This window comes from Brienomyrus brachyistius, chromosome 16, assembly GCF_023856365.1.
Source record: "Brienomyrus brachyistius isolate T26 chromosome 16, BBRACH_0.4, whole genome shotgun sequence".
NCBI classification, from domain to species: Eukaryota; Metazoa; Chordata; class Actinopteri; order Osteoglossiformes; family Mormyridae; genus Brienomyrus; species Brienomyrus brachyistius.
The window spans coordinates 3,711,107-3,733,264 of record NC_064548.1 but is presented as its reverse complement, the minus strand read 5'-3'; the positions used below and the strand labels follow the sequence as shown (position 1 = coordinate 3,733,264).

General features: G+C 45.3%; 1 protein-coding gene across 6 annotated transcripts in view; it reads right to left on the bottom strand.

The window, feature by feature from the left end:
* Positions 1-3,747: 3,747 nt before the first annotated feature.
* LOC125709595 (uncharacterized) overlaps positions 3,748-22,158 on the bottom strand; it is a 76,055-nt gene continuing 57,644 nt past the window's right edge. For 5 of the 6 annotated variants that reach the window (XM_048978193.1, XM_048978196.1, XM_048978194.1 and 2 more), the window contains 10 exons: positions 15,407-15,850; positions 10,857-11,126; positions 10,626-10,709; positions 10,326-10,401; positions 9,911-9,972; positions 9,529-9,740; positions 9,191-9,444; positions 8,498-8,617; positions 8,168-8,333; positions 3,748-5,474 (listed from right to left, as the gene is read on the bottom strand). In XM_048978193.1, coding sequence (XP_048834150.1) covers positions 5,182-5,474; positions 8,168-8,333; positions 8,498-8,617; positions 9,191-9,444; positions 9,529-9,740; positions 9,911-9,972; positions 10,326-10,401; positions 10,626-10,709; positions 10,857-11,126; positions 15,407-15,850 — 1,981 coding nt within the window. In that variant the 3' untranslated portion in view covers positions 3,748-5,181. The remainder of the gene's footprint in view (positions 5,475-8,167; positions 8,334-8,497; positions 8,618-9,190; positions 9,445-9,528; positions 9,741-9,910; positions 9,973-10,325; positions 10,402-10,625; positions 10,710-10,856; positions 11,127-15,406; positions 15,851-22,158) is intronic. The other variant, XM_048978199.1, reaches the window with a different exon arrangement.

Genomic DNA, 22,158 nt, shown 5'->3' with positions numbered 1-22,158 from the left:
CCCAGACGCTGCTCTCGGAAGCTTACTGCTTGCCACCTTGGTAAATCTCACAGTCTAGTAAGCCCCAGTATTTGTTAATGGGGTTTAAGTAGAGTCGCAAAATTCTGGGAATTTTCAAAGTTGGAAACTGTATATGGGAATTAATGGGAATAAACAGGAAATTTACCAAATTACAGGTTAGCCTATATCAGGGAACTTAAATGTAGTTGAAAAACAGCATCTTGTAGCACAATCTTGGTTAAAACAACCAGAGTTCTTGCAAATTCAGTTGAATTTCTGCTCTACACTGTACATTCCCCCATCACATTCTCAGATAATTTCTAGAATCCTGCACACTAACAGGACTGCCGAAGCCACACTACTGCATTTGAGCCCAGGACTACATCCAGTCAAGTGTTCATGATATTCAGCCATCCATCCATCCATCCATTTTCCAAACCGCTTATCCTTCTGGGTCGCAGGGGGTCCGGAGCCTATCCCGCAAGCAATGGGCACGAATCGGGGAACAACCCAGGATGGGGGGCCAGCCCATCGCAGTGTTCATGATATTACTGGGTTAAATATATTTGATTTATGATATTAAAGTTCAAATCGTTTAAAAAAAAAATAAAAAAAATTTAATTTAACATACTAAATCAAAATACATTAATACAGCAATTAGCTAGCTGGTAAATCAGATATGCCAAATAAAAGCTTGTATGATTGCATTGCATGATTTGTCAGTAACAAGGGGAGGGGGGTTGGCCCGGCCCCAGCTCTAAGATGCTCAATGGACCACAGGGTTCTTTTCACAAGTCGACAGACCTTTCCAGAGTTCAGAAAGTTTTTCTTAAAAAAAAAAACCTCTGTGACTGCCTGGCGACTTCCGCAGCCCAGCCTTCCCTGAAGTGGAGATCTTGTGTCACAAGGGTAGTGTAATACATTTGGATTTTGTTCAAAGTAGTGTCCTGGTCAGGATTATTGGCACCCCCCAATTATAAGTACAGGATGTATCTTCACAAATAAATGCAAATGAACCATAATTTTTGTGTAATTAGAATATTTAATAAAATGTCCAAAGTTTTTCAACAACAACAAAAAAGCTGTCAATTAGTGAAATTAAAAATAAACATAAAATGTACACTGGACACAATTACTGGCACCCTTCACTAATATTTGGTCGCAGAACCTTTGGCAAAAGTGGCAGCTTCTAAACATTTCTTGTAGCCACCTAAGCTTCTTGCATCCATCTGCTGGTAGTTTCTGCCACTCACCCATTGCTATGCACTCAAGCTCTCTTAAGCTTGCAGGAGTCTGTTTTGCAGTGACAGGTTTCAGTTCCCTGCAGAGGTTTTCAGTGGGACTTTGGTTAGGACTCATCGCTGCCCAGTTTAAAATATTCCATCTTTTCCTTTTCCACCATTCCCTTGTACTGTTGGATGTGTGTTTTGGGTCATTGTCCACCTTAAAGATCCAAGACTTTCGCCTCAAACCTAGTTTTTGGACACTGGATAATGCATTTTGCTCTAAAATGCCATGATAACTGTCACGATCGGGGTGCAGCGAGCGCGGCGATCGTGCGGGTAAGGAGCAATGAGCAGGCAGACAGGCGAATACGGGGCAAAACGGGAGTTTACTGGGGAAACAGGGACCAGGAAACAGCTCACGCTTACCAACATTAGGAAACACCAATGACGGACAACGCTAACAGGTAAGACCAGGACTTAAAACCAGACAAGACTAATCAAAGTAATCAGATACAGCGGGGTACAATCAGGGAAATACACGTGGGAAGGCAGGGGGCGTGGCACACACGAGGAGCGGACGAGCCGGGCATGACAATAACCTTCTGATTTCATCGTTCCTTTGGTATATTCAATGGCTCCTGTACTAGAGGCAGCAAAGCAGCCACACAATATGATAGAACTTCCACCATATTTTACTGTAGATAGGGTGTTCATCTCCTTATGGGCTTCATTCCTTCATCTATAATAAACTGCTGCACTACATTCCCAAAGAGCTCCACGTTGGTGTCATCTGTCCATACAACACTATCCAGAAAGACTGTGACTTATGCTAGCAAAAACCGTCTTAGATAAGTCTTGCTTTTTTGTCTCATTCTTTCAATAGTGGTGTCTTCTTTTGCCTTCACCCATGAAGTCCTGCTTGGGTTAGTGTGCTCCGTATGGTATGGGCTGAAACCACCACTTCAGGTTGCTCCAGGTCAGCCTGAAGCTCTTTAGATGTCTTGTGTGGTATTTTTCGCAGACCTGTCCAATTTGAGTTTCTTCTTAGCACCACATCCTGAAAACGTCTTAGCAGTCTTATAACTGTGAAATTTCATGATAATATTACAAGTTCTTTGGCGATTTGCCTTGTTACCTTTGGAATTGTTACACTTTTTGATAATAGCAGTTCCCATGCTCTTAGTCAACTTTCTTGTCTTCATTGTGTAAAAGAAACTGGAAGCAATCAGCCCCTTTTTATACAGTAAAACCACCCTATATTTTGTATTTACATTCCGTACTTACAACGAAAACTACGAGCAGATGGATGCAAGAGGTTTACCAATGGCTATAAGATGCATTTAAAAGCTGTCATTGTTGCCAAAGGTTCTGTGACCAAATATTAGTGAAAGGCGCCAATGATTGTGTCCAGTGTACATTTTATGTCTATATCTTTAATTTCACTGTATGACGGCTTTTTGTTGTTGTTCAATGACTTTTGGACATTTTATTAAAAATTTGGATTATTCAAAATTCATTCATTTGCATTTATTTCTGAAGATATTCTACAAATTATATCTGTAGATAACGGTATTGTGATTGCATCACCTATGCAGAAATTAATTTGTTTCTTGTTTTTGTATAGATGATGCAATTACATCACCTTTATCTACAGACATAATCTGAAAGAAGATATCATACTGATATGTTGGTATTTCTTAATATAGAACTAAATATTTAATGGGGTGTCCTAATTTTTTCACATGAATGTACATCAGACCATTGTTTTACATATGTTTTTTTATATTATTGTATACCATTGGCATGGAAGTAAACAAATACTTAATAATTATATGAATTAATATAAGCTAGTTATTTTTTAGTGATTTATTTTAGTGGCTGCTAAATCTGCCTGTGTCCAGTGCTTCACTCAACAATATAACAGCTGCCTAACTGCACTGCACACAGCCTAACTGCACCGCACACAGCCTAACTGCGCTGCACACAGCCACAGGTGAATTTTCGTTGTGGGATGTGAGCAACAGGTATCATTTACTGTTATCAGTGTAGTGCATAAAAGGGGGGAAGTCCCCCCGTCACCCTTTTCAAATGCATTAATCTGTCAGGGTTTCACATTCATGTCAGGAAGTTACCGGTAATGTTACTATATCACCAGTGGATAGATCAACAGGTAGATATTACTGTTTTGTTCATATTCCCTCTCAACACCATAACACTTAAATAGAGATATATAAGTGGGTTTTCAGTGTGTGTGAATGGGATGTAACAAAACGGAGAGATGCATCGTCACCCCCACCTAACGAAATGCCTGCTCTGTTTACCTACCTCATTTTTGTTTTCCTTGAAAAATAGCTATAAGCTTTATGAGAGTCTGCTAAACGATAACATAATATAGCCTCTTTGTGTCATTAACCAGCTGAATTCTGTGGTGGGAAAGATTTTGGTGTGGCAGGCCACCATGGAGAAATCTTACCGGCTCAGTCATCCCGATGATGAGACACAAAGGCAACTGAATCCTACCTTCAGAATATCAAAGGTTATTTAACCATTAAGAACAGGTAGGAAACGTGAGAAGGTAAGTCATGATACATTTTCATAATTTCACATAGGCACTACATAAACTCTCTGAAGGTCTGCAAGCCGTAGACTCAGGCCATTTTCCATCAAAACACTTTGCTATGGTCATCGATGGGTCTTGCCACAGGCATGTTTGTGTGCAGACAGGTTGGCAATGCCTAGTGCAAGGATATGGACAAAATGACTTACAGCCCTAGACAAAGAAAATCCAGGGGGCAGATTGAGATATTGGAGCAATTTGGCAGTCAAAGCTAAAAGGAAACCCCTCCTCCGAGAGACTGAATATCATTCCAGAGGGTCTGCTTCTCCTGGGCGAGTGGGACATACTGCTTGCTTCATCATTGGAATGTAAGTCATGGAAAGGTATAACAGTTAAATATGCAAAATTTATAAATACATGAGCATGGAAAAGGACTTAGAAGGCTGACATAACCCAAAGGCATATTGTTAGAGAAGACAAACAATTACAGAATTTTTATCTTAAAGTCATGCAACTATAAAGTTACTCACTAGTACATACAGTATATATGGTCAATATATACATCTACCATCTTGGAAGTAAATATGTTATGTAATTATTCATGTTTTGCTAGATTAAATGACGTTCATATGTTGCATGATTACATTGAAATGAAATTGATTAAATTTGAAAAAAATAATGGCTTCTGGAAACGCCTGTAGACCGCACTCATTCTTTACATGTCGTTCGTTATTTTGTTTATTATTCACTAAGATCGATCGCTTTCTGGAAAGCCACCCCTGGACATTTCAAAATACTGTAGGTCAATATAAAACAGTGTAAAACAGTAGTAAGGTGGTGGCTTATAATGAGTTTATCATACTATATCTGACTTTTGCATGGCTTGTTTATAATATGCTTACGTCCCCCAAGACACACTCATATTAGCATTAGTAATTAGAGTCTGCTGCTGACATTTCATCCAGCATTCCATACCAGCTCTTGCATTCAAAGAGTAGGTACATTTATACCTTTGACTTTTAAATGTTACGTCAAAACACTATATACTGTATACTGTATAAAGTTTGTAGGTCAACCCACTAGAGTGTAGAAGAACCAAAGGGGGGAAGAGAAAGATAAAACTGAAAAAACTAACTATTAAACTTATTCATAGAAGTTTGTAATGCCATAAGCATTTTCCTGGATGCATGTTACAAAAATTTCTGCAAAAGCCCACCCTCACAACCTTGCACGATATTGTTCGTATTGTGTCGTTTCTCACTTTATTTTGCATTTGCTCTGTTTGTTAGTATCTGTACACGTCATCTTCCTTTGCGGCTGTATTATTCTTTCTAATTAGTTATCACAGTAAGAGGCTTTTCCTGTGTGAAGAGCACAGGCTTCATCCAGAGGATTTTTTCAGTGGGAGAGTTTCTGCAGGACGTCATTTAGCTCCTCGATCAAATCATTACGTTGGATTTTACTCAGCCCCTCCTTGGTGGCCGTGATGGAGCCTTCCATTCCCCAACTCTCTACCATGAAGTTCCTCAGGTCTGGGCGGTCAGCTCCATGCAGCTTGCTTTTTGGGATGCCCTTATGGCCTGCAGGGGGCGGCATGCGCATCCCCAGATTCTTCACCTCTTCATCTGTCAGCTCCTCCAATACATCTAATAGATAATCTTTCCAATCTATCTGTGAGACGTGACAGTTTTCTGGAGGAAAAAAAATTGAGGTAAAGAGCTGGTAAAAGGTAAGGAAACAAACCTCAAAAGTATGAAACATTTTTTTTTGCTTGTGTCCGGGTTTGACACCAAATGCAATGGAAAATAACATGGGTATTGATGTCAAGCCACAACTCAAAGAATCTCTGGTCTGATAACATTTACTGTACATGTTCTCAGTTGTAACCTGTTTCAGCCAAAGGCGACAAACTGGGTTATGGATGTGCTGCCATAAAGGAATCAGACATACCAGGAACATTTCTTTTCACAAACCTCAACACTCACGGATGGCAGTAAAAGGGCAAAGTCATAAAAGAACTCATCGAAGTGTATGATGGTACAGCAAAAATAAAGTTGATGGACATCAGAGCTATAGAATGATATCAAAGACAGTTACCAACAAAATACTTTATGCATATAAAGAGCCAAAGTGGAATAACATCCAACTAGAACACAGTGCTAAACCTTTAGGCCCATGGAACTCTTCTATAAAATGGATTTTCTTAGCATACTGACAATATATAGTTATTATAAACCTGTTTATTAGATTTTATTAGTGTTTCCTAACACAAGATTATTAAAGAGATTCCTGTGAATATCTAGATAGCTAAATGGGGAACAGACTCAGTAGACAAGAGACAAAGTCAGAAATGGTTCTGGGGTCAAAATGCCAGGACATCTGTCCTGGGGAATGACTGACGTTCCTGCAGACACGAGGAAAATGGTATAAGCAAACACACCAAGAGGGAATTACTGTAGGGTACACACGCTCACTGGGAATACACTCAAGGCACACAAAGGCACATGAAAGGGAGGCAGAGGAAACCGGAGAAATGGAACGTTCAGTAACTAGACATAGACCACCTCCTGAGAGCTACAACAATATCTGACTGCTGATGGTGTCATTGGACATCGTTCCACAGTCCAGCACACTTTGTACCGGGAACAGCTCGGTGGAAGGGTGATGCACAAATATCTTTTTCTGAGTACTCGCTACAAGGAGAGTCGCATGAGGTATGCAAAAGTGCATCTGCACAAGCCAGAAAAATACCGGACAGATGAGACTATGATAGAGTTATTTGGTCATAACCAGAGGCTCTATGCATGGTAAAAATAACACAACATTCCAGGAGAAGGAGTCGCTGCCTACTGTAAAATTTGGTGGAGGATCCATCATGTTATGGGGCTGTTGTGCCTGCAGAAGTACTGGAAACCTTGTTAAAGTTGAGGACCGCATGAATTCCTCCCAATATCAGCAGATTCTTGACAAGAATGTTCAAATCACATAGTTGAAGTTATGCCAGGGCTGGATGTTACAGTAGAACAATGATCCAAAGCATTGTTCAAAATCTACCAAGCAATTCATGCAGAAGCACAAGCACAATGTTCTAGAATGGCCATCCCGTTTCCCCAGACCTGAATATCATTGAAAATGTATGGATTGATTTGAAGCAGTCTGTCCACGTTCGGAAGCCATCAAACCTTACTGAACTGGTGGTATTTTGTATGGAAGAATGGTCCAAAGTACCACCAGCCAGAATTCAGGGACTTGTCAGTGGATATAGGAGGCATCTGCAGGCTATTATTTCAGCAAAAGGAGACTCTATGAAATATTGATGGGATTATTCCTTTGGGGAGCCCAAATTTATGCATATGCCTATTTTTGCTTAAATGCACATTAAATTGGTTCTGTTGATCCAATAAAAAGCACTTCACTACTGAAATGTTGCTGTTTACAAAAGGTATAAAATATGTTTAGATGAAGTTGCTGCCTCAAAAGCTTAGCAAGACATTCCTTGATACAGAGATTTTTTTTTTATCAGGGGTGCCCAACCTTTTACATAGCGCTCTATTTAACTGTGCTGTTCCATATAACCCAAATTACTCCAAGCTCACGGTAGCTTATACTTATACATATTGTGGTTCTGCCTCATTGGAAATCACACTATATCTTACTACTGCCTAAGCTATGTACATAACATTATCTTTTTCCGTTTTTTTATCGGAATCATTATACCTAATGGCAAGGTAGGCAACTAAGGGAAGCTCTGCATAATATCAAAACAGACTAAATGCTGAGAAGACATTCACCCATCTGAAATCCAAATGCTAAATCCAAAGAACTCAAGGCGCAAGGGTCTGTGTCTCTGTGAACTCAGAAGTTTGCTGGGTTACGTCCCGTGGCTGGGAGAGTGATGTCACTATTGGGCCCTTGAACAAGCCCTTTAATTCAAATTACCCCGAGGACTCTCTCTGACACTCACCTCTATGTTTTTTAGGATAAGAGTGTATGTTAAATAAATGTAAATGTACCATTAGAGAAGACCTTGGGACGACTGAGGAAGCAGATGTTAGATTCGGGTTGCATGCGATCCCTTGAGTTGGGGTGCAGTTACAATGTACTAAGGAGGGTGTAGTTACACAAGTAATTTATTCTGACAAACTAGAGAATAAAACATTAAATACATACATTATATATACACATTTTGCCTTGTACTAATAGATAAATTTACAGTCATTTATATTATTGTTATATTATGGACCAAATGCTGACAATATCAACTGGGTGTTTTAATGATCATTGTGATATTACAGGGCTTAGCAGAAGACAACTCAAAATCGAATATAGAGCTACGAGAAAAGAGAGAGTCAGGATAGAGATCCCCTGTCTGTATCGCAAATACCTGCTGGTGCTGGAGCTGCTTCTGCTGATAAATGTACTTTGCGAGCCCATACTTCACACTCTCCATTCTCCAAAACAGCCAGTTGCAGGGCTGTGATGTCATTGCTGAAGAAAATCTCAAATGTTGGGTGGAAATTTGGGCCAAAGTTCCAGAAAAACTCCTGTGACTGAAAGAGAAAAAAACTGTTTTTATTGTAATAAAAACTATAGAAGAAATAAAGACTACAGAATTTCCTATGGATTTACAGTGGTCATGTAGACATGAAGACCACATATACCAGTGCTAGAATTATTTATATAAAAATTTAAATTCACATATGATGCTTATTACCTTAGGCTGGATTTCATGATGTACTTCAAGTTCTGAGGTAACACTGTATTTTTGGTTTGGAGTCAAGGTGCAATCTGAGCTGGTTTTTATGTACATGCACTCTTTGTGCTGCTCACTCACCTGTAGATACACACAAAAATATACAAAAGATAAGTACCTTTAGTTAATGTGACTTAAAGTACAAGTCCATTCACAGATAAGTACTAACAACTATTAAGCCAAACTAATAATCCCAGTGGCAAACTTTAATAAAGTATAGGTCCTTTCACATCATAAATGTTTTAAAAGGGATTATTGGTGCCTTACCTACAGGTTTTTCAACAATTCATTTGTGAAATCTTGATATTTGTTGATTTAATTGTCCAGCAACATATTGAGGTCCCACCCCAAACGTCTTTGCCCCTTTGATACAGCAGGTATTTTTGGCTACTAAGCTTGAGCTAATGAGGTGACTTTTCCTTACTACTCCTTTTCCTGTTTGGAAAATCTCAGAATGGGACCTAGTTTGAAAATGCAGCTGGACAACTCAGTGCCTGATTTATGAAGATTGAAATATAAGCTTCACATAAGTTTAGTATGGTAATCTCAAATTTGTTGTCGTTGTTGGGCCACTATAATAAGAGTAAAATCAGGTGATGAGCTTAAACTGACAGAGAAGGTATGTGGAACTTGATTAACAATGAGGCTGATTACCTGGCTAAGCGGCACATTGGAGGGTAACAGGAAGACATATATCTGTTTCTGAGGAGTGCTTCTGCGTGGCTGGAAAAGTAAGACCTGCCCGCGGATGCTAGATGTAATTAATGATAATATCCTTCTAACGATGCCAAACAGAGAGAGATCCTGGACATGGATCTTCACATGAGTGTCTGTTACTTCCATGGGCTTCAGCACCTCCATATTTCCACCACAGAAATGGGCCACAGACAGGTGCACTCGTCCTTCCACTGGAAGAAAGAGAGATGGGATCCAGTCAGAAGGAATGTTACGAATTAACACTCCAGTTACATAATTCACTGTTACAAACTCACCATCAGCCTCACAGTGTGGAAGCTGCAATGAACAAAGCCCTTTTTCGGGATTCTCGATGTTGAATAAGGGCCCTGCAGGCTGGTATCCAGCAGTTTTCAAAGCAGCCTCATCCCAGTAAGTGGGACTGTACTCCACCTTGCCTGCTGCCTTCATCTGAAACACCAGCCGTGTCGCGCTGCACTGAAAGTGGCCTCCTGATTCACAGCTGAAGCTACACAATAGAAAGAAACATGGTTTGGAACAAAGGCATAGGAGCATAGGAACAATTTGCAGGAGGATGGGAAGGTAGGGGTCTCAGATCTATGTTTATAAAGTCGTATAAAACTGTTCAACATATAAAAAAATCAGCAGAGACATGAGAGGAAAGATGAAGCTCAGTACCTGTAGGAAAGTTCACCATTATGAGAGTCTACATCTGGTTTGAGCTCCACTGTAATTTGGCCCTAAGAAGAACAAAAATACGAGGTTGGAATAAAAAGTCTGACAATCCCCTGTGTAGGCTCACCAAACTGTGTTTCTTTCCAAATCAGTTTGGGGGATGGGGGGGGGGGGGTAATAACACCACTGCAGTGTTTAGACTTCAAAGTAATGTCACGTGCTTTCAATTTAATATGAAAAGGCTCCTTAAATTTTTCTGTAGTTAACTCCGTAAGAAATCTTACAAAATTAAACTGTGACTAAAATATGATTTAAAACAACTGATTACTTTTCATTATCTTTAAGGATCGATTAATAAAATGTATGAATACAGGTTTCAGACTCAGAGTAAGCAATGCCACAATGGCCTGATTAGTACCTTTGACTGGTCCCATAAATCATAGCGTGGGTCTGTCAGGAAGGTCACCGTGTCCGTGATTCTGTTGTTAAACAGCCTGGAAACAAACCCACTTCTCTTATACTTTGATTCATAATGCAGCAATATCAACCATGCAAGTATGACTGACTTTACAATTTGTTATAAGGTATTATGGTTACAATTTCCCCTGAAGATATTTTTTGATGGACTGCAAAACTTTATTTTTCACTGCTTTCAGTACCAGAACACTTTCACCCACACAACTATACAAAACATCCATCCTGTTCAATTCAAACCTACCTCACTGTTTGGATATAGCTGCTAGTGGAAACGACACTGTGGATTCTCAGAGCTCCAAGGTCAGATATGTCATTGTTACTGAGGCTAAGATAAAGGGAACAGTCAGGATTGCTGAGAATATTTGCTTCACGTCATGTATAAATACATATCTGACTGATGTGAGGTATGTATGCTGTACACTGCACACATTCTCCATTTCAGATGACTATAGGATTTACTATGGACACTTACTCCAGTATTTGCACTTTGTGCAGATGTGGGAGCAGCAGCTCCACCTTGTGGTCGTCCAGCTGACAGTGACTGAGATCCAGCTTTGACAGCCCCTCTGCCTGCTCCAGCACCATGGCCAGTGACATGCAAGTTTGGGGGTCAGTCAGAATACGGCTGAGATTCACTTCCCTGCCCAGGGCCCTGGAGAGGGAGGCAGCCTGCCTGGCAACCTGGACTTCATCCCCCATGGAGGTCAGACAGAGGAGCTGCTGCAGAACCTGCTTGCTGATACTAGGAGGTGATTAACAAACAGTTATGAGTTTTCTGTATGCACTGCAGCTGAAAATATATCTATGTATAACTGTCATGCCCGGCTCGTCCGCTCCTCGTGTGTGCCACACCCCCTGATTACCCACGTGTGTTTCCCGAATTGTACCCAGCTGTTTCCGTTTGCTGTCATTCAGTCTGGTGTATTTAAGTCCTGGTCTCCCCTGTTTGCTTTGTCTGTCATTGATGTTAGTTGGCGTTACATGTCTCCTGCTCCCAGTTTGTATATTAAACCCTCGTTAATCCCCGACTTCCGCCTGCCTGCATCCTTCTTGCCCGTTCGCCTCGAACGATCGCCGCTCTGCCCGCGATCCCCGAGCGTTCCCGTGACAGAATGACAGACCACAAAAAGAAGCGGAGAGGGAGGAGGAGGCTCCCACAAGAGCCGATCTCTCTCGGCGCCTGCTCGCTCTCCAGGCTTTGGCTTCCGGCGGAGGACGAGAGGGAGGTACCTGCCCTACCTCCAGCCCGGGGGCCGACCACACGCGTCCCCGATCCTGCGTGGAAGTACTGGCTCTCTAGTGAGGACGAGGACGAGAAGCCCTTCCACTACCCGGAGCCAGAAGCCTTTCTTCCATCGTCCGTTTTCACGGACATCGCGCCGCCTCCCGCAACCGCCAGGCGCCAGCGAGGGAGACGGAGGAGAACGGCGATCGCCAGTACGGAGGACCTCCCTCCGTCACTGCCGGCGGACCCCGCTCCCGTGCGGCCGCCGCTGCCGGCGGACCCCGCTCCCGTGCGGCCACCGCCGCCTGCGCAGCCGCCTTCGCTGCCGCCGCCACCCGCGGTCCTAGCTGACCGATACTTCACCCTCCAGGGGCTTTATTGGAGGGTGATGGGAGAACCGGCCCCACAGGCCCCCCTGGAGGGGCAAAGACTCGCCGCACAGCTGGGGCAGGACTTCGACTCCTTTACTCCAGACTCCCCTTTTTCAGATCTGGAGAAAATGGCTGAGGACCTCCGGAGGCTAATCCAACTCCGGAGAACGCCTGCAGCTCCCGGGCAGGCGCCCCCACTGCAGCCACCTGCAGCTCCCGGGCAGGCGCCCCCACTGCAGCCACCTGCAGCTCCAGGGCAGGCGCCCCCACTGCAGCCACCTGCAGCTCCAGGGCAGGCGCCCCCACTGCAGCCACCTGCAGCTCCAGGGCAGGCGCCCCCACTGCAGCCACCTGCAGTTCCTGCAGAGGCGCCCCCTCTGCAGCCGCCTGCTGCAGCTCCCGGGCCGGCGCCCCCTCTGCAGCCGCCTGCTGCAGCTCCCGGGCCGGCGCCCCCTCTGCAGCCGCCTGCTGCAGCTCCCGTCAGCGCTCCTGTTCCTGACCGCGCTCTAGTTCCTGCAGAGGCGCCCCCTCTGCAGCCGCCTGCTGCAGCTCCAGGGCAGGCGCCCCCTCTGCAGCCGCCTGCTGCAGCTCCCGGGCCGGCGCCCCCACTGCAGCCACCTCCAGTTCCTGACCGCGCTCCAGTTCCTGACCGCGCTCCAGTTCCTGCAGAGGCGCCCCCTCTGCAGCCGCCTGCTGCAGCTCCCGGACAGGCGCCCCCTCTGCAGCCGCCTGCTGCAGCTCCCGGACAGGCACCCCCACTGCAGCCAGCTCCTGTTCCTGACCGCGCTCCTGTTCCTGACCGCGCTCCTGTTCCTGCAGAGGCGCCCCCTCTGCAGCCGCCTGCTGCAGCTCCCGGGCAGGCGCCCCCACTGCAGCCAGCTCCTGTTCCTGACCGCGCTCCAGTTCCTGCAGAGGCGCCCCCTCTGCAGCCGCCTGCTGCAGCTCCCGGACAGGCGCCCCCTCTGCAGCCGCCTGCTGCAGCTCCCGGGCAGGCGCCCCCACTGCAGCCAGCTCCTGTTCCTGACCGCGCTCCTGTTCCTGACCGCGCTCCTGTTCCTGACCGCGCTCCTGTTCCTGCAGAGGCGCCCCCTCTGCAGCCGCCTGCTGCAGATCCCGGGCAGGCGCCCCCACTGCAGCCAGCTCCTGTTCCTGACCGCGCTCCAGTTCCTGCAGAGGCGCCCCCTCTGCAGCCGCCTGCTGCAGCTCCCGGGCAGGCGCCCCCTCTGCAGCCGCCTGCTGCAGCTCCAGGGCAGGCGCCCCCTCTGCAGCCGCCTGCTGCAGCTCCAGGGCAGGCGCCCCCTCTGCAGCCGCCTGCTGCAGCTCCCGGGCAGGCGCCCCCTCTGCAGCCGCCTGCTGCAGCTCCCGGGCCGGCGCCCCCACTGCAGCCACCTCCAGTTCCTGACCGCGCTCCAGCTCCCGGGCAGGCGCCCCCTCTGCAGCCGCCTGCTGCAGCTCCCGGGCAGGCGCCCCCTCTGCAGCCGCCTGCTGCAGCTCCCGGGCAGGCGCCCCCACTGCAGTCACCTGCAGCTCCCGTCAGCGCTCCAGTTCCTGACCGCGCTGCAGCAGCTCCAGAGGCGCCCCCTCCGCCTGCAGCAGCTCCAGCTCCTGTCCCTTCTTCCCCAGTGACTTTTTCTCCCTCGCCCCGGCGAACTCGACCCCGACCGGGGGTCATCATGTCTGTGTCCCGTAAAGGGAGGGGACACAGACGCAGGGCTGGGGTCCCGCCCGCCCTGCCCCCTGGCTCGCCCTGCCTCGCCTGCGCTGGGGCTCGGTTGGCGCCTGCGGGTCCTGGCCCTCTGGGTCGGCTGTCGCCTGCGGGTCCCTCTCCGATGCCTCGTCGCCCTGCCTCGCTCCCCCCTCCGGTGCCTGGTCGGTCGCCTGGGGGTTCCCCGACGGCGGCTCCTCAGTTGCCTGCGGGGCCCCTACCTCCGACCCTCCTCCGGACGTCGCCGCCTGCTGCGGCTCCCCCCTCCTCCGGACCTTCGCCCTGGCCCCTTCCAGCTCCCTCGTCCCCTTCCCTGGTGCTCCCTCCTGCTCCCTCCCTGGCCCCTCCGCGGGTCCCTCGCCCTGTCTCCTCGGCCCCTCCGGGGTCCGCTCCGGCCTCCCGGCCGCCTGCGGCCCCTCCGGCTGCCTCCTGTCGCCCGCTGGGGCTCCCTCGGGCTTCCCCTAGTTCCCCCTCCTTGTCTCCCTACGCCCCTGCCTTTGTCCCGCCTGTCTCTGCCCCTCTGTTTTCTGCTCGCCCTTTCGTTCCACCCGTCTCTGTTCCTTGTGCCCCGGTGTACCCGCCTTGCACTCCTGGCCCCTTTGTTCCGCCCGTTCCTTCTGTGTCTCCCTTCCTGGTTTGCCTGTCTGCCTTCCCGACCCTCTGTCAGGTTTTGTCTTTTGTCTTGTCCCTCGCTCTGTTTTGTGCCTCGGTCCTGTTCCCTGTCCTGCGTTGATTCTGTTCTTGTTTTTCAGGTCCTGTTTTGCCTCGTCCCGTCCGTCGCCCCCTTCCTTGGCGCGCCCGGAGTAGCGTGCCTTTGGGGGGGGGTTCTGTCATGCCCGGCTCGTCCGCTCCTCGTGTGTGCCACGCCCCCTGATTACCCACGTGTGTTTCCCGAATTGTACCCAGCTGTTTCCTTTTGCTGTCATTCAGTCTGGTGTATTTAAGTCCTGGTCTCCCCTGTTTGCTTTGTCTGTCATTGATGTTAGTTGGCGTTACATGTCTCCTGCTCCCAGTTTGTATATTAAACCCTCGTTAATCCCCGACTTCCGCCTGCCTGCATCCTTCTTGCCCGTTCGCCTCGAACGATCGCCGCTCTGCCCGCGATCCCCGAGCGTTCCCGTGACATATAACAATAAAATATAAAATTATACAGAACAATATAACATTCTAATTTTAATGCAGGTACCAACTGAGCTCTGTGGAATCTAAGGATATGTAACATAATTTTCATATGTATTAATTAGGTGCTTCCCTTCCCCAACATTAAAAGGCCCTTAATGTGTAAAGGACATATTCAGAGTTTTTGTATGTCTTTCTATAAGTAAACTAGCCACTTTTTTAAGCTGCTTTTGACTTCTTCTGACTGCTTTGCAGCAGTTACTTTTCCTGTCAGGTTCCAGGTAACAATGCTGTTATACTTGCAAACGGAGGCTGTACAAAGTATTACAAGCAGGGCTGCCAATAATCGTGGCACATGTGTTTTTGTTAAAAACAAATTTTCTTGAATTAAATATATTTCAATGAAAGGATGGATTTTTCTAATTTTTCCAACATGATATGAACCTGCTTCACCAAAAGGTGGATTTTTTCTAACCCTTTTTACAAATCGTTACAAGGGGTGCCAATAATTGTGGAGGGAACTGTTTAAAATACCTTTGTAATATTAACACTGTGTAACATTTGCCTTTTGATAGACACATTCCTTACAGAAATACACTTACTTCAGTTCTGAAACATAGTGCAGACACTGCAGCAAACCCCTTTGTTCATTCTCTTCATTTGACCAGCCATCAAGCTTTACTGGTTTCTTCACTGTCTGGAGTTCCAGCACTTCAAGGAGGATGGACGCCTTCCTCTTAGAGAGGTCTATAACCCAGACTGCAGGAGCTGATTGAAAAACTGGCTGCAATGCCAGCAGAACATGCTTATATGATGGATTCTCACAGTCTTTCAAAAATGAGTACAGATCCAGCAGAAAGTCACTCTGCTTTTTTAAATCCTTACAGTTTTTGTCACCAAAAAATGGGAAAGAGGAATAACTGCAGACTGATGAGAGGAGCTGCAGTTTCTTCTCTCCTGTCTTTCTGTCACACTCTGCTGCTTGAATGAAGAGATTGGCAATGAATCTAATGGCTTCTTCTGAGTAAAAACGCCTATCAGACAATCTGTAACACAGTAAGGAGAATGGTTTAGGCATATTATATCACTTCTTTGTTTAATATACATAATTAAAACTCAATAAGTGCTATCTGTTGTACTTGCTAATCTCACGTATCAAGGTGATGAAAATGGGTCAAGAATGACTGGCATTAAATATCGCAGGATCTAAGTAGTCAATCTCGTGGCCACTAGCATTCGGCTACCCAACCAGTTTGGGTGGAAGCTGTCAGCCCACGATTCCATAAAAGATTAAGTATCAATAAACCATATATTATGAGTTCTGCAGGTACACTGGAGCCAGGTGTTGAGGCTGAGGATCCGACTGAAACCCCCTGCATTGCGGTTTGATGTTGGGCTTCGACCACTGGAAAAAAACAGTCATTTACGTGTAACACACCCATATTTTGGTGTTTCTCCACTCGAATCCCGATCTTAAGTTGATGGGAGAATAAATACTCTTTAGACAAAGAAGCATGCAGCCACATCCTTCTTTTAAACTTAAGTACATGGGAGAATCGACCCCAAAGTGATTTCCCACGAAGTCTATTGACCTTTTCATACATTAATCTTTCATTATTAAAAGATTATTTATTAATCATTATCGGGCATCTTTTATTTCTAATTGATCTTATATTTCTTTACATGTGTAATTGGAAATTTCCAGTTCTAAATTAATGGGAAAAAATTAAATACCAGTAAGTACATTTTAATAGTTTTGTCATGACATTACCAACATGCTATTCACAATTCACCAATAAGTTCACATGATCATAAACAAACCGAGTATCACCTCCTGCCATTTCCAGAGCCACTTTCCAAAGTGAATTAAATGGTGTAGTATGTTGTAGCAGTAGGTGGCAAGAAATCACAAAGACTTTCAAGTAACAAGTGGGTCACAAGTCTTACCGCTCAAGTTCCAAGTCAAGTCTTAAGTCAAGACAGTCTAATACAAAATCAAGTCCCAAGTCAATAAACCAAAGGCTCAAGCCCTAAGCAAGTCAGAATATATATATATATATTTGTAATTTAATGGCACCACAAACTCATATAGATATATAAACACATTCTATCAATTTTTACTAGGGATGCAACGAAAAAAGTAGTATTGCGATATCGTAGTAAAAAAATTCCTCAAAACAGTTGTCAGACTGTTACTGTCATGCCCGGCTCGTCCACTCCTCGTGTGTGCCACGCCCCCTGCTTACCCACGTGTGCTTCCCTGATCGTACCCAGCTGTGTCCGTTTACTTTCAATCAGTCCTGTCTATTTGAGTCCTTGTCTTATCAGAGTTCGAGGTCTATCATTGTTGTTTCCTGATGTTAGTTGGCGTCTGATGTTTCCTGGTCCTCGTCTTTTGAATAAACCCTTAGTTCTGCCCCGTATTCTGGCTGTTTGATCGATCCTTGCCAGCCTGCCTGTCCGAGCGATCACCCGGTCAAGCTGAACGTGACAGTTACGACATCAACTACGATATCATGTGGTCATTTCGCTCGTATAAGCGTCGTCTCAAAAAATACATACAAGGCGATAATTTATCTATTTAAGAAAAAAGACGATTGTATGCAGATTGTGAGGTGATGTCACGACGTAATGTGGAGAGCGTAGGTTTTTTTTTGCAGAAGCGGTTGAGGATGGCTTTAGCAAGTACTAACAGCAGGCTGCCATAGGATTTGGTATACGGTAAAAAAGACTTGCTAAACATGATTTTACAGCTTATGTGGTGTAAGGAGATTTTTTAAATTAGCTAAAGGAAATCGAAGATGGAAGAAATGTTTTAAACCACAATAAAGTAATGACATCAGAAGGGAACTGTGTAGACTTCAGCCCAGTAAAGCTGCAGGTCCTGATGGCATCAGTCCCAGGGTCCTCAGGTGCTGTGCTGCCCAGCTGTGTGGAGTTCTACATCTGATATTCAATATGAGTCTGAAACTGTAGAGGGTCCCGTCACTCTGGAAGACATCCTGTCTGGTTCCTGTCCCCAAAAAGATCCACCCTTCGACCCCCAGCGACTACAGGCCAGTGGGTCTGACTTCACATGTCATGAAAGCTCTGGAGAACCTGAAACATCTTCGTCTGCTGGTGGAGCCTTGGCTGGACCCCCTACAGTTTGCTTACCGGCCCTACATCGGCGTGGAGGACGCAATCATCTACCTGCTGAACCAGGCGTATTCTCATTTGGACATTGTTGGAAACACTGTGAGGGTCATGTTTTTTGACTTCTCCAGTGCCTTTAACACAATCAGACCATCACTGCTGGGGAATAAGCTCACGGAAATGCAGGTGGACGCCCCCCTGGTAGCCTGGATTACGGACTGTCTAACAAATTGACCACAGCATGTCCGGCTGAAGAGCTGCTGCTCTGATAGCATCCTGAGCAGCACGGGGGCGCCACAGGGGACTGTCCTATCTCCCTTCCTCTTCACCCTCTACACGTCTGACTTCAGGTACAGGTCTCAGTCGTGTCACCTGCAGAAATTCTCTGATGACTCTGCCATTGTGGCCTGTGTCAGGGACGGACAGGAGGATGAATACAGGAGTGTGGTGGACAGCTTTGTTGAGTGGTGTGAGCTGAACCATTTACAGCTAAACATCACAAAGACAAAGGAACTGGTTGTGGACTTTAGGAAGCAGGCTCCTCTTTCCATCCCTGTCACCATCAGAGGAATAGATGTTGAGGTGGTTGAGGATTACAGATACCTGGGGGTTCACATTGACAGTAAGCTGGACTGGTCCAAGAGCACAGTCAAGAAAGGGCAGAGCCGGCTTTACCTACTAAGGAGGCTCAGGTCTTTCAGTGTTTGTAGGAAAATGCTGACTATGTTCTATCACTGTGGTAGAGAGCGTAGTGTTTTTTGCAGCTGTGTGCTGGGGCAGTGTGGTGAAGACAGCTGATGCCAACAGGCTGAACAGGCTGATTAAAAAGGCTGGTCCTGTCCTGGGGGTCAGACTGGAGAACCTGGCAGAGTGTCTGAGAGGAGAATGCTGAAAAAGCTTCTCAGCATCATGGACAACCCCTCCCACCCCATGCACGCTGCCATGATGGGTCATCAGAGCTCCCACAGCAAAAGACTAATTGCCTCCAAATGCAGAACCGAACGCCACAGGAAATCCTTTCTACCTGTGGCAATAAGGCTGTATAACTCTTCCTCATTTTGTAGGTGATCTTTTTCAGAATTTGTCATTAAGCCTCATTCGGATTGTGCAATATTACTCATCTGTTTGTTATTGAATGTTTGTTTTATCCTTCATCACATGCTGCTATCTCAATTATTCAAGGCACAAACACTAAGTGACTTTTCATTACACGTGCACTAATAATCTGTTATTTTATTATATTTGTTATAGCTTAGTTATAGTTATTTTTTACTTTGTAAAGAGTATGAGTATTTATACAGTTATAATACAAAGTATTAGTCATGGTTATTTGCACTATTACTTCTATTACTATTACTTCTGTTCCCTTTAAACTCTTTACCTTACTTTTATTCCTCTTGTTGCACTGAGCATGTATATGACAAAAGAATTTCCCTCGGGATAAATAAAGTTTTTTCTTATCTTAAATTGTTTTTAATAATAATAAATTGCCATGGAAAACGACTTCCGGACGACATCGAGGAGATTCTGGTCCACCATCCGGCGGCTCAGGGCGGGAAAGCAGTGCAACATCAACACTGTTTATGGTAGGGATGATGTGCTGCTGACCTCAACTCGGGACGTTTTGGGTTGGTGGAGGGAATACTTAAAAGACCTCCTCAAGCCCACTGACATGCCTTCCAGTGACGAGGCAGAGTCTGGGGACTTGGGCTCCTGTATCTCTGGGGCGGATGTCGTTGAGGTGGTTAAAAAGCTCCTCAGTGGCCAGGCCCTGGGGGTGCATGAGATCCGCCCGGAGTTCCTTAAGGCTCTGGATGTTGAGGGGCTGTCTTGGTTGACACGCATCTGCAGCATCGCGTGGACATCGGGGGCGGTGCCTCTGGACTGGCAGAACGGGGTGGTGGTCCCCCTCTTCAAGAAGGGGGACCGGAGGGTGTGTTCCAACTATAGGAGGATCACACTCCTTAGCCTCCCTGGTAAGGTCTATTTGGTGTGTAGAATTCGCACTAAAACATGGCGTATGGACAAAACTAGGAATGTGCGTACCCAAGAAAAAATCCAGATGCACAAAACTGTGCGTAAGCACAAATCTACACACATTCCCTTTATGAATCCCAATTAGCGTGAAATTTTACGTACATGAACGAGCCCACAGCCACCCTCTGCCCCGGCGATAATTATGTATATTTGCATATGTAAATTTAGATAAATACCTGTTTTGTTTAGTGTTTTTCTTAAACAACAATGGATAAACCACGTGGGGAAAAAACAGTATTTCAGCGAGTGCAAAAGTGGAGGTTATGTTAATGTAAATCGAGAAAAGAAAATGATATTACAGTATTTGGTGGTTTGAGTAGTGGCATCAGCACTAAACTAAAGTAGACGGAGTGGCATAGCGTGGCAGAGTCAGTTAAAAGTGTTTTTATCTATTTGCACGGTGGCAGAAATTAAAAAGAAGTGGTCGGACATTAAACTTGACGTGAAAAAACGAGTGGCCGCTCACTGTAAGGGTCTTAACAGCACAGGCGGAAGTGGCACAATTCCCGGTGTCACAGCCTTTGAGCAACGAGTTGCTGCAATGATTGGGGACACACTTTTATCAGGTGAGGGGGACTCCGATGTCAACGCGGTGAGTTTTTCTCATACCATACTTATCTGAATTACTTGCATGTCTATGAATAACAAGTTCCCTGTGCCTCAGAAACCGGGGGGCGACCATCTGGCCGTGTGCTGACTAAAGCTGTGCTGTAGTCACAAAAAGAAATTGTGAATGCTGTAAGAGATGTTGCCAATGAATTAAAACATACTGTATAAATGATACACTAAAAGAATTAGTTAAAAAATAAATGCGGTGTCTAGTTACCTGGCTTATATTCTTGCTATTACATTCAAACGAAGTTGTAATGCTGTTCCATTTGGCGGAAAATTTGGTGGCTCATTTTCATCTTGCCTAAACTCTTCAGATACCAGTAAGCCACAATTTTGTACCAGATTATGCAGCATGCTACATGCGTGTACATTGCGACACTTTTTGCGGACTGTGTAGCGGCACCCCACCGGTCTTGTCCAGGCAGCGCCAGCGGCCTTTAAGCTGCTCTACAGTGCGCTCTGCCACCGCCCGAGCCCGACAAAGGGGGGCATCATTGTAACGCAGCTATTGTTCATTCTGTGGGTTTGCGAGTGGCGTGAGAAGCACCCACTGTCCCCTAAGGAATTGGGTTAAATCAAACAAAGCTTACAATATTGGGCCAAATTATAAAATGGGAAAAATCTTCTTACCGAGCAGCCAGCCATCACGTACCACACTATTTTTGTTTCCATCACTACTGTTTCTGAGAATGAACTAATCGTAGGTTGAGCCAGACCTTCTAGCCACAACATTAATCCTCTGGAGTCAACGGCATCGTCGGCGATGCCGCGTATCTTTCTCGTGTAATTAGGTTCATAACTCGCTGAAATCATACTGTAGAAACATGAAAAAACACTGCCTAAATCCATAATCTGTGTTCTTTTCAAAAGATCAATTGTTGGAAGTAATAAAGTTTTTAAAATTAGGTTAAATCAGCAAAAAAGTAAACCATGTCACCTTTCTTTGTTTTACCCACATCGGGGGCGTGTAGTATCGCTTTCACCTGAAGATCGCTATTCGCATTATATATAGCTGCAATTCCGCGTATTTAAATTGCATTCGTATGGTAATTAGATGAACAGTGCAGCGGTGAAATGCGAACCAGATACATCCCCATTAGCGCCATTAAAGGGGGGGGGGGGTGTGCCCAGGTGTGAATGGCTCATGCATATACATGAAAGCTGCTACATATTCAATGAAATGAGCCAGAAATAGTGACATTAGTTAGGTTTGTCTTATTTATCCAACTGAATGTTGCAACTACACCATTTAGTCATCTTCAAATAGCCAAGACTCTGGTGATCAGATATCTGGGATCAAAACAAACTGTCACCATTGCTTACTATGTACTTTTATAAGGTTTCTTTGATGTCAAATTACAAACTTCACATAAATCTGACATATTTACAAAGTATATTAAAATAAAGACAAGTGTAATGCCAAAGGGAATATATAAGAAATGATTTATTTGCTATGAATTAAGTTTATGATATTGAATGAAATGTGTGACCATGCCCCAGTCAAAGTGTGTTCCCTACCCTCAAAGGGTTAATGAGACGCATGTTGGAATCGCACATAATTTGTACATTA